Consider the following 13,800-nt stretch of genomic DNA (forward strand, 5'->3'; position numbering starts at 1 on the left):
TTGCAAGAGTGTATAGGAGAGTGAGATGGTTAGAGGTGGGGAATGGGTAAAAGAGTAAATATGATGAAGGATATATAACAAGTGAAATTGTTCCAGGTAGCAAGAAGAATAAGTAGTATCAGAGAAAAACTGAAAAATGCAGTTCTGCTTACATTTAACTACAACAGCAGAATACTGCAGTTAGAGAGATAATGGGTGATGGAGATGTTTTGAGGAAGAAATTGAGCAGGAAGGCCCTGCTGTGCATATATATGCTTCCAGAATCTCAGTTTCATCAAGTTGAAACTATACATATTCTGAAAGTACACCTGATGGTGAGAGTATAAATATAGAAATACAACATTTAAACTACCCTGAAAATTACTTAAAATGGAAATTCCCATTTTTGAGAGCAGTTCAGAGCTTTGGAAATCCATGTGTGACAATGAGAAGAACTTTCAAAATTGAAAATCCTTGGACATTGATGACTTGACTATACAAAAACAACAAAGTGATTGACAAATAGAGCCTCACACTTTTTTAATACCTTTATAGATTCAGGAGATTGAAAAGAAGAAAAATTCTACTAGTCCCATATCGATAATTGAAGGGGACAGTTATAAAAGGTTTCTTAGACTGTAATTTCTTTCTAAAAATTAACAAGACAAATTAACAAATTAAAAGTCAAAAATAACATGTAACAGTGAAAATCAAAATAAATCAAAAGCTATTTGCAAGCCTAACACATATAACATCAAACTTTGTACATGTCTAATATCATTGCATGAAAAATGACAGAAACAACTGCTAGTGCTTCCAGAGGAAGAGGGATCAACTTTTACAATTATGTCTTCTGTTGGAATCCAACGGGTATTATCATTTCTTAACAAGAAAAACTGACTGGCAGGGCCTTTGGGATAAAAAAAAATTTACATTAACATCAGAATGTTCAGCTGAAACATTATTTGCCACTCCAATGTATCAATCATTATCATACCAACATGAATGGTATGACCCCAGTGGGTTATCTTCAACCGAAACAGAATTTACATCATCTTTCAGTAGCAGTTTTGATGAATGATTTTCAGATTCAAAGGTCATGGACAAGTCATTATCACATGGAATAAATCCATGGATTTTGCATGTGCTTTGAATGAGGCATGGGTAAAATGACTTGGACTCGATACTGAAAGTAGTTACACCAATGATCTCTTTTTTGACAAATTCAAACAACTGCTTTGGGGTTAAGATCTGCTCTGAGACTGGTTTCTTCAGACTTGCTCATGCTGCTAGTCTCACCAACACCATCACAAGCATTTTTACCATGAAATGTGACAAAGAAGAGCCATTCTGCTTTTAACTGAAAATCCTGCTCATGGAGAATCAAATTAGAAAAGTTCTTGAGTTTTTTTTATACTGCACTGATAGCCCATCACAGAATTTAAATAATCTTCTCTATTTCAAGACAGTTGGGTTTCAGTAATTCATCAATCAACTTCTAAAATGGTTTCTCCTTCCTTCAAATATGCTTTTCTCTGTTTGAAGTACTCTATTTCTTGGCTACACAATGATACCCAGTTAACTGAAGAAACATAATGCTAAGAGTGTCAATGAAACTTTTAAATTCTTATTTTTACATTAGCTGACTTCTATCTGTACTGACCCACTGTTTGTATTTGATTATGGAATTGGTGGTGTAACACAATTGTAAATGTTCAGTTATAAATTCGTTTAAAACTAATAAATCTAGGCAATTATCACAATTATGAAATACAATTTTCTTTCAAGAAATCACATAATGCCAACTTTGTGATTTCCTTATAGTCAAGGGAATGATTAATGACTGATAACAATAGTTTAAAGTTTTGGTGGTATGTACACACACATATGTTTTGAGACCCAGATGAACCTACTGGGATGCACCATGCTGGCTTTTGTAGAGCAAATTTTAGAAAACCAACCAGGCTTGAAAAATACATAAATTTCTTGTTTCCCAGCAAGTCTTTCTCATATTTTTCCTTTTGTAGAATCAGATCTTTAAATGGTTGCACAGTTTTTTTTCTACCAGGACACATCCTGTTTATTTCATCACCTTCATAGAAGCTTTCCATCAGTTTTACTGTTTCATTACAAATCCCAATTCTACAATATTTATCTGAAACTGATAGACTGCCTTTTTCTTGCTTCAACTTCCTTGCTTGTCCAGAAAGTTCTGGGTGTTTTTTTTATATATAAAAAAGGGATATAAATAATTGACTTTTCAATAAATTTTATACAATGAAATAATTTCCATTATTATTAATGACCTTTACCCATCTAAATATTCCATCAGCATAAAATTTGTCTGGTTTTGAAGAAAAAGTGTTATGTAGATGCATTATGACTCCATCTAAATTGTTAAATGTTTTTCCTTGCAATGAATGGGTTCCGTAGAGACAAAGACAAGTGGTAGTTGGATGGCGCAATATCAAGAGAATATGGTGGATGGAGTAAGAGATTCCAGTCAAGTTCATGTAACTTTGTTTGGGTAGCCAAAGACACATGTGGTCAGGCATTGTCTTGTTGGAACACATATCCCGTTCCTGTTGGTATCTCCTGCCTCAATTCTTTGATTTTTGGGTTCAAATTAGCCAGCTGACAAGAGTACACATCAGAATTAATGATCTGGTTTTGTGGGAGAAGCTCATAATAAATAATGTTTTTATGATCCCACCAAACACAAAGCATAGCTTTTTAAGCATGGATTTTTGTCTTTGGTTGCTGTTTAGAGGGATCCTTACGCAAACTCTTGGATCTTTTTCGCACTACGTTTTCATACACAATCCATTTTTCCTCTCCAGCCACAAGTTGTTTCACAAAAGGCAGGCTTTCAGTCCATTTCAAAAGTGTATTACAAATGGAATACTGGTTCAAGCAATTCTTTTCTGAGAGTTTGTGAGGAACCCATACATTATAGCGAGAAATGTATCCAAGCTTCACTAGGTGTTCATGAATCATACTTTTAGAAACTTCCAACTCCGCTGCAAGTTCCCTAGTCATGATATTTGAGTTTTCTTCGATTTTTGCCTTCAAAACATCTTCATCCAATTTTGAAGGTCTTCCACTGTGACTGTCATCTTCCAAGCACTCTCTAGCTTTAAATTTTGCAAACCACTTTCGAATAGTTGATTCACCTACAGCATCATCACCATAAACTTCACAAATGGTCTTGCAAGTCTTTGCAGTACTTTATTTTCTCCTTTTCTTAAAAATGAAAAGCATTACAATGCAAATATTAAATTTTTGGTTATCCATTTCAAATGTCAATAAAGGGTAACCGGAATGAAAGATAAATCTATTTTTAGGAACAAAGAAGAGATGCACTACCACTTCAGGCAATGCCAAAGTTTTAACAGTGTTACATTTCAGATGTTAAAAGATTTAGCTTAAAAACACTTGGAACTTTTTGGACAGTCCAATATTTTGGTAACATTGAAGTAGTGTGCAGTATGCTGAATCAACCAATTACATGGCACTAAAACGAGCATTTGAACTTGTTTGTCATTAAGAACCATTTTTCTCCTTGATCAACCTCATCAATCTGTCACAATTATCACATTCTTTATCAGTTGACTTAGCAAAAGCTGTCTTATTAAGTGCAACTGCAACAGCCTGACTGTACTTGGTTGTCACATCATTAATCTTATGCTTTCCAACAGTTGTTGTATTGTTAGTTCTAACTGCTGTGATTGGTGAACAGTCAAAAAGTTAAAGAGACTTGTTTATCGTATTAGTAGCTGATTCAGCAGAAGGCTTGTCAAGTATAGTTTCTTGGTCACTTTCAGCAGTTTTATTGCTCATTTCATCAGTTTCATTGTTAATTGTAAAAAAGTTTCTTTAATTTCTATACAACTTCTGTCTTGGTAAAATCTCATGGTTTTGCAGTAATAGCTGTCTGTACTCCTCTAATGTCACCTCAAGTAAATTTGTCTTAATTTTTACCTTGTGAATTTTCAGTGGATTAACACATTTTCTCATATGGTCTGAATATTCATCAACAAATTGAGTCATGGTTAATGCAAACATCAACAAGGTCATCAAGTTTCTCAATTTTGATATTTAGAATTTGATTTCCTAAATCGGAATATCATCAATAGTTTTCAAGAATTTTATGTGGCTTCTTGCATGGCAACTTGACCTCATAACCTTTCCTATTGAGCAACTATAACTTGCCATTTTACTCTGAAGATCATAAATATTAACACAACTGGTAATCACAAAAGCTACAACAAACTAACAAGTGACTGTGATTGTAACAGGTTCTATATGTGTTTGGTACTACAGAAAATGCAATGTCTTCACTTATCATATCAATATAATGATCAACTCTTCTCAAAACTGAAATGCAATGGTATTCTTCCAAACGAGCATTCATTTAAATAAGTCAGCATGCTGCTCTCTTGGTTAGAAAAGTTGAAAAGGTGGACAGTTAAAAAAGTTTCAAAAAGTGTTTCACCCACAAAGAGTTCATAAGATGAGATACTAGATATTAGGCTAGCAAATAGTTTTTTATTTATTTTGTCTTCCACTGTTTCATGTTATTCACTTTTTACTAGTTTTATTAATTTTTCTTCAGCTCTGGATGGAAAATGCGATCTGCAAAAACTTTTATGATTATCCCATCAACTATCAATATGGGACTAGTAGAATTTTTCTTCTTTTTGACTCGCTGAACCTATAAACATATTACAAAAGTATGGGGCTCCAGCATGGAAAACAGACATTAAACGAAGATGATGTTGATGGGAATGGTTACAAGGAAAAATATATTTAGTGAGCTAGAAAAGGGCATTCAGTATGCAAGACTGAATTGGATAAACTCATGCCAGTGGCATCATATGGTGCACCTGCAATGTGCTCTGAGAAAAGTGGGTTTAGTAGACCTTTTTAAAGAAAACCTGAACAGTGTTGGTGTGCTCATCTTTGTAATCTATTGCATTCTGCATCAAGAGACACAGTGAGGGAAAAGACAGTGGAGGAAAACATTGTAGATGTGGTTGTGAAAACCATACATTTTATACAGGGAAGAGCTCTCAACTACAATAGTTCAATTTCTTTCTTATATCCATCACGGACAGTGAATATGGAGTGCTTCTGTATCATTCTGAAGTGAGGTACTTCAGTTAGGGTGGGGGTGGGGTTGAAGGGTTTTTCCTTCCTGTTTTGAGAGAAGTTGGATTGTTCTTGGCAACAAAAGTGTTATAGTGAGAATCATGACACTCTCTGTGAGAATGGAGTAGCTGAACTTGTATAAGTAGAAGTGTGTTTGTCTGAGAGCAAGAGACGAGAAATTGCAGGAAATCGAAAGGTGTAATTCATGGAAATTGTTGAGAAGTTGTTATAGTTCGTTGAGAGTTGTTTTGGATTGGTTAGTTGTTGGCAGAGTATTTGGGAATACATCAAGTGGAGACAGTTGCTGTCTACTCCGTTTTGTGGTCCTATATATCAGACTGTATAAGTGCATGACACTAAGGTGACATATACAGAAATCACGCTATAAAAGTGGCAAAGAGTGATTCAAAGCTTACACTGGTCATTAACAATTTTTTAGGATACAAAAAAATTCATCAATTATGGAAGACCTATTAGCTAACATATTACAGTTGCAAAAGCAACAGAAGATGCATTAACAACTACAACACAATCAGTTGCTGGAACTGATGTTGAAGTCAGGAAACACCACAAGTTCATTTTTGCCAGATGGCGTAGCGAATGCTATAACTAAATTTAGCTATCACCCAGAAGAAGGTATAACTTTTTCAGCGTACTTCAGAAGATATGAAGAAACTTTCAAGGAAGAATGCAAGTGTTGGACAGACAATGAAAAAGTGAGACTACTGTTATGGAAACTAGGTCCTTCAGAACATGAAAAATACTGCAATTTTATCTTGCCTAAAAAAACAAGTGAAATTTGTTTCAAGGATCACTATAAATAACTGAGCTAGGTTTGATATATGCCTGGATCAAAGGAACCAGTGTCGCTTTGTCGTGCTTCTTGTTAACAAGTGGCACAAAATAACACTGGTTCGCTCTATTCCACCAAACAACTAAACTTGTCTCAGAACTTGACCATCCCATATTTTCAGCAGACAATTACGGTTTCATCAATTTCAACTTCAATTGATTCACCACCTATTAGTTCCTGTGTGTGAAGTAATTTTTTTGTGACTTCACAACAGAAAGATCTCCAGTCCACAGTAGTTGTTGAACACAATTCCAGGTTTTCCATCACTATGATATGGCTCCAAGAACAATGTAGAAAGGACCCTTGGAAGTCTGATACAGAATAGCCATACTGATGTCATTTTTTCGATTTGACAACAGTGTAACTCCTGGTTCTTTCTATACACACATTCACTCCGACATCGTGGACATATCACAGTAGTAGGCAGGCCACCATGGTTCTGAAAGAATTTAATAGCTTCTTCGCCATCCTCAAAAAAATTATGGATGCAAATATAGTACTTAAATGTACAGCTTGCAGAAGACATGTTGCTCTGCGGAGAACAGCTCTGAAAATGCTTTCTTATTTTTATGATTCTGATCCCCCCCTCTCTCTCCCACACACACATAGTACTGTGGAAGAGAAAACGTTTTTTTTCCTCTTAAACACACAAGATATAGTCTGTAAATTAAGGATGTTTTTAAAAGATACAATATTTTATCATCAGAATATATATATTTTCTCACACAACAATTAAGATGTATTTATTTTAAACTGCTTCTTTGTAGAGAGAAAACGTTTATTCACTCTCACACTCTCTTCCTATCCCCCTCACACAAAAATGAAACCCAAATCAGGTTTGGGTGCGAAAGGTTTAGTCAAGAAAAAAGGTTTGCATTTTGTTGGGATTAATCCAATGATTTGACAGTAAGGTAAGTAAATAAGTACTTTCTTGTCTACATATACATACACACAGACACATATATATATATATATATATATATATATATATATATATATATATATATATATATATATATATATATGTATATATATATATTTATAGATATGTGTCTGTGTGCGCATACAGAGACACACATTTCATACACTACGACTTCAGAAAAATTATTTTCAGCACAGACTACACACAATATAAATGTTAACATATTAATTCACATTCTCTATATATTTTGTGGCATATTAAGAGGTCACTGTAATTCATTCAACGAAAAAAAAATTTCCAATGATTCTGGGATAGGAGCAGTCCAGTTCCTCCCCACACACCGTTTTCTGAACAAAAATAAGGGGTTTGCAGCACATTAGGAGGTCAAGGTACTTGATTCCATGCAAAAAATCTGAGTTCTTTTTTTTCACTTAGGGAAAATCATGTGGGTGTACTTCTCAATGGGGGGGTTCTGAGGGTTCCACCTCACCCCCACCCCATTTTCCAGACCAAAAATGGGCTTTGGTTATCTCACCCCCATTAAAAAACTGGGTTATCTCCCCACTAAAAAGTTGAGTTTATGTGACGACGAGATTGGATTAAAATGGTTAGATCCTTTTGATTCAATACTTCAATACCTTGTTGACGTTTGGCCTCCTCATTAGGCATGCTATGATTTGTTATCATCATCATCATCATCGTTTAACGTCCGCTTTCCATGCTAGCATGGGTTGGACCAGATTATAGGTGCAGGAGTGCCTGTGTGGTAAGAAGCTTGCTTCCAAACCACATGGTTCTGGGTTCAGTCCCACTGCATGGCACCTTGGGTAAGTGTCTTCTACTATAACCTCAGGCCAACCCTTGTGAGTGGATTTGGTAGACAGAAACTGAAAGAAGCCTGTTGTATATATAGAAACACTAGCAGCTAAGCCCGGTTTCACCCAGTCGATTTGGATGATGTGGCTGTAAAACCTGCTCTGTGTAAGCATTCAACTTGTTTGGGCATGCTTACGTTAAAAAACAATTTTAGAATGACTTTTTTTTGTCAAAATGCTAAAAATAACTGATCAACAAAAAAATCTACTATACAGCCAAGATTCAACTAAATGAAAAAATAAACTCAAATACTAATCGAACAAAGATGAACCATCCCACTTCCATTGCGTACACACACGTACACACACAAACACCCCCCCCTTTACATACACACATATATTCACAGAATTCAAAGGCTTGATTTAATTTTTTTTCGCGTACACTACCAAGCATGACATCATCCCTTCCTTTCTCGTTCATAAACACAAGAGTATTATTATGGTAGATTATCCTGGTAACCATGGGAGCTATGAAAAAAATACAAGTCCAGCATCACCACTGGATCATTCTACACATCTGTGTAATTGTTCGTGCAATTCCACCCAGCCATTTGACCGTGAATCCCAAGACAAGAAAGAATTGCCCATGTCAAATTTATATGTATAGATATGTATGTATGTGTTTGTGCCCCCCCCCATCACTTGAGAACCGATGTTGGTATGTTTACATCCCCGTAACTTAGCGGTTCAGCAAAAAGAGACCGATAGAATAAGTACTAGGCTTACAAAGAATAAGTCCTGGGGTCGATTTGTTCAACTAAAAGTGGTGCTCCAGCATGGCACAGTCAAATGACTGAAACAAGTAAAAGAATAAAAGAGATTCAGCAAGATGTTTAATTTTTTTAGTTTTCATGTTTATTAATTTTTTCAGTTTTGTACGATTTGTTATGAAAATATTATCAGATTCAAAATGATGTTTCATCTCTTCACTTTTCATGTTTATTACTTTTCTCCTGTTTCTTTTTTGTTTTATTGAGGACTAGCAGGAGTACCCAGCGTTGCTCGAGTATTAAATACTCGGCAATGGTCTTAATAGGTTCTACCATTTTTTTTTTTGTTGTACATCTCTTTGAATAATTTTTGCATTAAGTTGCAAACACTGACATTGAGGAAGAAGTGATTTTCTCCATAGACCATAAATAAAGTAGTAACAACAGGGTGAAAAGCCCTGGAGAAACCACAAGAGCATCTCAGGAGGTGCAACAACTGAATGTAAAATAACCCTGAAAAGGATTGTTAACTGTTCATGGGTATAAACGTCCTTTTTCGTTCACATGAAAAGCAGTGGATGCAGTGATGCTAAAACTCAAGCCATTTGCAAGGAGATTGAAAAGCTGTAGCAGACAAAATAAAAAGACTTAAGAAAAACAGGTAATTTTGGAAGTATGGCAACAATAGTACCCACTCACCATAAACCTGTTCGGCATGGAAGCTGCAGTATGTTGGACAGCCTACAGCACCTCACAGTTGACGACATTTTTCGCTTTGGTTTTTGGGGTGAACATGAAAAGGTTTTTTTTGCATCCGACTCTTGAACAGCTGATGTATAATTGGTTGTGTGAGAAGCATGGTTGGCCTAAATGGAGGCCTGTTGCCTTGGGACTTGTTGCTGGACATGGCAAAGCAAAGTTGATGAGGGAACTGAAGTTGACGAAAGAGACAGGGGCATTGCTTATGTGATGGAGTAAAAGATATCCTGGGTATAAAATGTTGTCTCTGATGCTGCAACCCATAAGAATTGTTGCTTCAATAACATGAGGCAGCACATTTTTAACCACTAAGCGTATTCCGTTGCGCAGATGTGGTGGCTCCAGGTTCCTCAGCAGCATGACCGGAGCTCCAGTTTTGAGGTGCAGCTGATGAGGCGGTAGTCAGGAAGGGTCCAAGGAATTGAGGAATTCTGTAGGAAAAATTAATGGGTTCTTCTTGGTTCACAGACTTGTAGGTGTGAAGGTTTCCAGGAAGGCTTCGCAGTAGGCTTTTATTGAGTTTTGCAACAAATGTGTTTTTGGGAGCTAATATGGCTCTTTCGCACAGCCAATTCAGGTTTTGGTAGTTTATGTGCAGATCAGGGAAAACAGCAGTCGTAAGGTTGTCCACAGTGGTACCTACATGTGAAACAGCCATCTCTCCAGCTGCAACGGAGGGAACTCTACCATCAACGGTGAGAAGTTGCTTGGAGAAGTCCCCTGATAAGTTGTCGCCAAAAAGTCGGGCCCTCATGTTTGTTGTAAGAGTCAAAATTGTCACGTCCAGCCTCAAGGAAGATAACTTAATGCAAGCCATTACAGCGTTGGCTCTGGTGCCTTTTGGAATTATGGGTAGGGTTTGTTTGAAATCACCATGGGGTTAATGCAGCCCCTGATGTCTTTCAGGGTCCTGTCCAGCGTTTCAAGATATCCTTTATGTGCCATGGTGCATTCGTCCAAAACAATGAGCTGGTACCTTCACAGCACTTCTGCTTTGTCTGAGACTTTTGTAATATTGCAGGTGGCTGAGTTGGACACAGAAGCATAGAACGGGAGTTTGAAGGTCGAATGAGCTGTCCTACCCTGGGGCAGTAGAGTCATGGCAATTCTGGAAGAAGCTACAGCTAAAGCGATCTCCTTTTGCTGGCGTACTTTTGCAAGGAGGAGTTTAGTCACAAATGTTTTACCAGTTCCTCCTGGGGCATCTAAAAGGAAAATACCTCCTTTGCATTCACAAATTGAAGCATAGACAGTGCTGTAATTTGTGCTGCTGGTCCTGAAGCAACTTTGGCTCATTTTCGTCGATGTATTGTTGAAGAGCATCGACATCGTAGGCTGTTTCCTGAATAACCACTGTTGGTAGTGTGTGTGAGCCTGTTCTACTAACTTTCGGTAGACCATAAAATGAAAGGTCATTACAGCCGGTAGTAAGTAGGCTGTCCTCAATGTCGATGAGTGCTCTGTTGAAGAATTCATCGTTGAAACTGACGTTCAATGAGGTAACAGAAGTTGTCCTTGGTGGTGGTAGTCCTCTGAAAGGTCTTCCTTGTATTTCTCCCATAAGGTTACAGGATCAATGAGTTCGCATGTTTGCAGTAGTACTGCAAAGAGCTTTCGAAGACACCTCACCGAGCATATTGTAGCTGCTTCCACTATTGTTGCGTACCATTGAGCACCATCTTCTAGCAGGTTGCGTTTAAGGCAGGTTTTGTGGTATGTAGCAAAAACTTCACCGTTGAAGCTTTTCAGGTTGTCGAAAGATGTCGGTCCCTTGACCTCATGCAGCAGTAAAACCACTCCTGTTGGTTAGGGTGAACTGTGTAAACTCTTCCAAAGGTGGGGGAAGATTTTTAGTCTGGCTGTCCCTCGATGTGTTGTCCTTGATTCCCAAATGTGTGTTTTCTTTTTCTAAATGTAATATGATGGAACCTGGGGATACAGGAGGGTCTTGGTGAAGGGGTCATTGGTGCATAGTTTGAAGAAGGTGGTGAGTGCGGTGTCTTTGAGTTCTTGTACCAACTGAACAGCATTAGAGCTGGAGAAGTAAACTCTCTGGCTGTTCTCAAGATGCAAAAATTGAAAAAAAAAAATCAATTTTTTCTGTTTTCCACAGTTCTTTGTTGCACAGGGATGCCTTTGGACATAGAACAGATACTTGATAGAACCACTGTTACATGGTGGTTTTTTAGCCACAAAATCTAAGGAAATTGGACTTTCCAGTAAAAAGTTTTTTACTGTGTAACTTTGCAAAAATGCAAAAAATGCGAAAAATCGATTTTTTCAAAGCTTTTCGCAATTTTCTTGGAAATCAGAGGCCCCAAGGCAGTGCTAAAATATTTGTCTGAAATGTCGCAACATGACGGTCCTTTTGACACCAAAATTATAAAAATTGGACATTCCTGTAAAAACCTTTCTCACGTGCAGCTTTCGCCTTTTTTTTAGCAAAAAGTGGTGGGGGGGATCCTTTCAGTTTTATCTATTTTTCTCCAAGAAGGGCGTATCTCTAGGCATCGGTAATGCGGCAGTGACCTGCCTAGGCAAATTAGCCATTTAATAAAAAAAATCATCGAAATCGGATGAAAAAAAAAAGCATACACATACACAGTCTTTTGAGTTTTATAGATATAGATTAAACAATTTTAGTTGAGGGAGATAACCAAAAGTACTGATATTTCTCATTTTCAATGGGGTGGAGATACCCGAAAAGTTCCAGGGTTTTGTGGCATATTATGAAGTCACCGTAATTCATTCAACAAAAAAAAAAAAAAAAATTTCCAATGGTTCCAGGGAGAGGGGGAGGTTTCCTACCCACCCTTTATTCCGAAGAAAAATAAACGGTTTGCGGCACATTAGGAGGTCAAGGTACTTGATTCCACGCAAAAAATCCGTGTTCTTTCCCCCTTTTTCTTAGAGCGGCTTTTAAGCTAGTACATACATGAATATACGTTTTATGTTTTCACGAATTGCTTATGTTTATGCATTTTTGTTTGTATGTGTTTATACACATGTATGTATATTTGTATATGTATGGATGTATGTATGCCTGCATGGCACGTATGTAGAGGTCTGTGTGTAAGCTGAAAAACTAAGTAAAGAAATAAACATGTTTTATGGAAGTTGCCGAACTTATAGTTTAACTTTCTCGAGACCAAAACCGATTGATTGTCAATTAACATTGGTACAATGTGTCGTCCAACTTTTCTTTCCTTTTTTTAAATGTAGTTTAAGGAAGATTTGATTGTTATTTCTAACAGATCGGGAGACGACGTCAAGGTTTCGTGTGCTGTACCCATAGGGACAAACAGTCAGAACTTTCGGTATGTTCGGTAATCGAAGCTTCGACTAGGTAAAGTTACATAATTTTAAATGCTTTTCTCATTTAAAAATTTTTAGAAACGAAAAAAAATGAATGCGATTTTCATCATCAGCATAAAGACTATGTTACAACTATATGTTTTGAAAAACCTCGAGTGGTTGGAAGAATTCTCTAACGTTAATGTGCAGCGGCTTACCGGTGGCGGAGCACTGCTTTAGAACATGAAAGTAAATGGGGAAAATTACTTTCGAATAACGAGACTTCCCGTTAAGACAATATTTTCACAAACGTATTACTTCCGTAACGCGGATTGCACTGTGTGTGTGAGTAATTTAGGCGCAATACTTTTGTTTTTATTTTTGGCTACTTTAAAAAAATTTTGAACTGAAGAGTATGAAATTCTGTTCGGCTGAATATTGTATTTCTTCAAGCCAGTTTTATATAAAGGACTCGCTTCCCCAAATGTGATATAAAATAAAAATTAGAAACCAAAAACTATATCATGTTAATCGAGACCGTGATCATTCCCTGGTTTGCAAAAAAGCCAAGACAGCATTTTGAAGATAGGGAAACTAGAAAAATAAATAAGGAGAAAATATGTGCGAAACTGGGATCCAATAATTAGAAAAAGGACAAGTAATGCTAAAGAACAAGTATCCGAAGGCGAATAAAGGAAACTGAGATGATTATAAAAGTGGGAATGCTTCCACAACTTAAACATCTGAAAAAAAAATCTCAAGCACCAGCATACATAATTAAAGCAAATAAAAATATTACCAAATACTGATCGTGCAGCTCTTTCTGCAGCTGTGAGAGGTGGATTAGGTTGTTGTAATAGCGTCGCCATTGTTGAAATAAAGAGAAGCAATGGTAGTTTCGTATCATTTTCAGGTCAATTCAGTTATCAATTCTATCTTTAAAATATGTAGGAAAGTCTTTTGCAAATACGCATTTTAGATTTATAATGATAGTTTTAAATTTAATAATAATAATAATAATAATAATAACAACAATAATTCCAATAATCTTTTTTACTCTAGGCACAAGGCCCGAAATATTTGGGGAGGGGGCCGGTCGAGTAGATCGACTCTAGTACACAACTGGTACTTAATTTATCGACCCCGAAAGGATGAAAGGCAAAATTGACCTCGGCGGAATTTGAACTCAGAACATAAAGACACACGAAATACGGCTAAGCATTTCGCCCGGCGTGCTAACGTTTCTGCCAGTTCGCC

The 13,800-nt window shown here is 36.8% G+C and overlaps 1 protein-coding gene and 1 pseudogene across 1 annotated transcript in view; both read right to left on the bottom strand.

Annotated features, from left to right (window-relative positions):
• LOC106871810 (cleavage stimulation factor subunit 2) overlaps positions 1-13,490 on the bottom strand; it is a 53,266-nt gene extending 39,776 nt beyond the window's left edge. The window contains exon 1 of the mRNA XM_089356682.1: positions 13,343-13,490. Within this exon, the coding sequence (XP_089212808.1) occupies positions 13,343-13,412 (70 nt within the window). The 5' untranslated portion in view covers positions 13,413-13,490. The remainder of the gene's footprint in view (positions 1-13,342) is intronic.
• Positions 5,935-6,717, bottom strand: LOC149134454 (uncharacterized; annotated as a pseudogene).
• Positions 13,491-13,800: the final 310 nt, after the last annotated feature.

The sequence above is a fragment of the Octopus bimaculoides genome, chromosome 8 (assembly GCF_046866305.1).
Source record: "Octopus bimaculoides isolate indiv1 chromosome 8, ASM4686630v1, whole genome shotgun sequence".
NCBI classification, from domain to species: domain Eukaryota; kingdom Metazoa; phylum Mollusca; class Cephalopoda; order Octopoda; family Octopodidae; genus Octopus; species Octopus bimaculoides.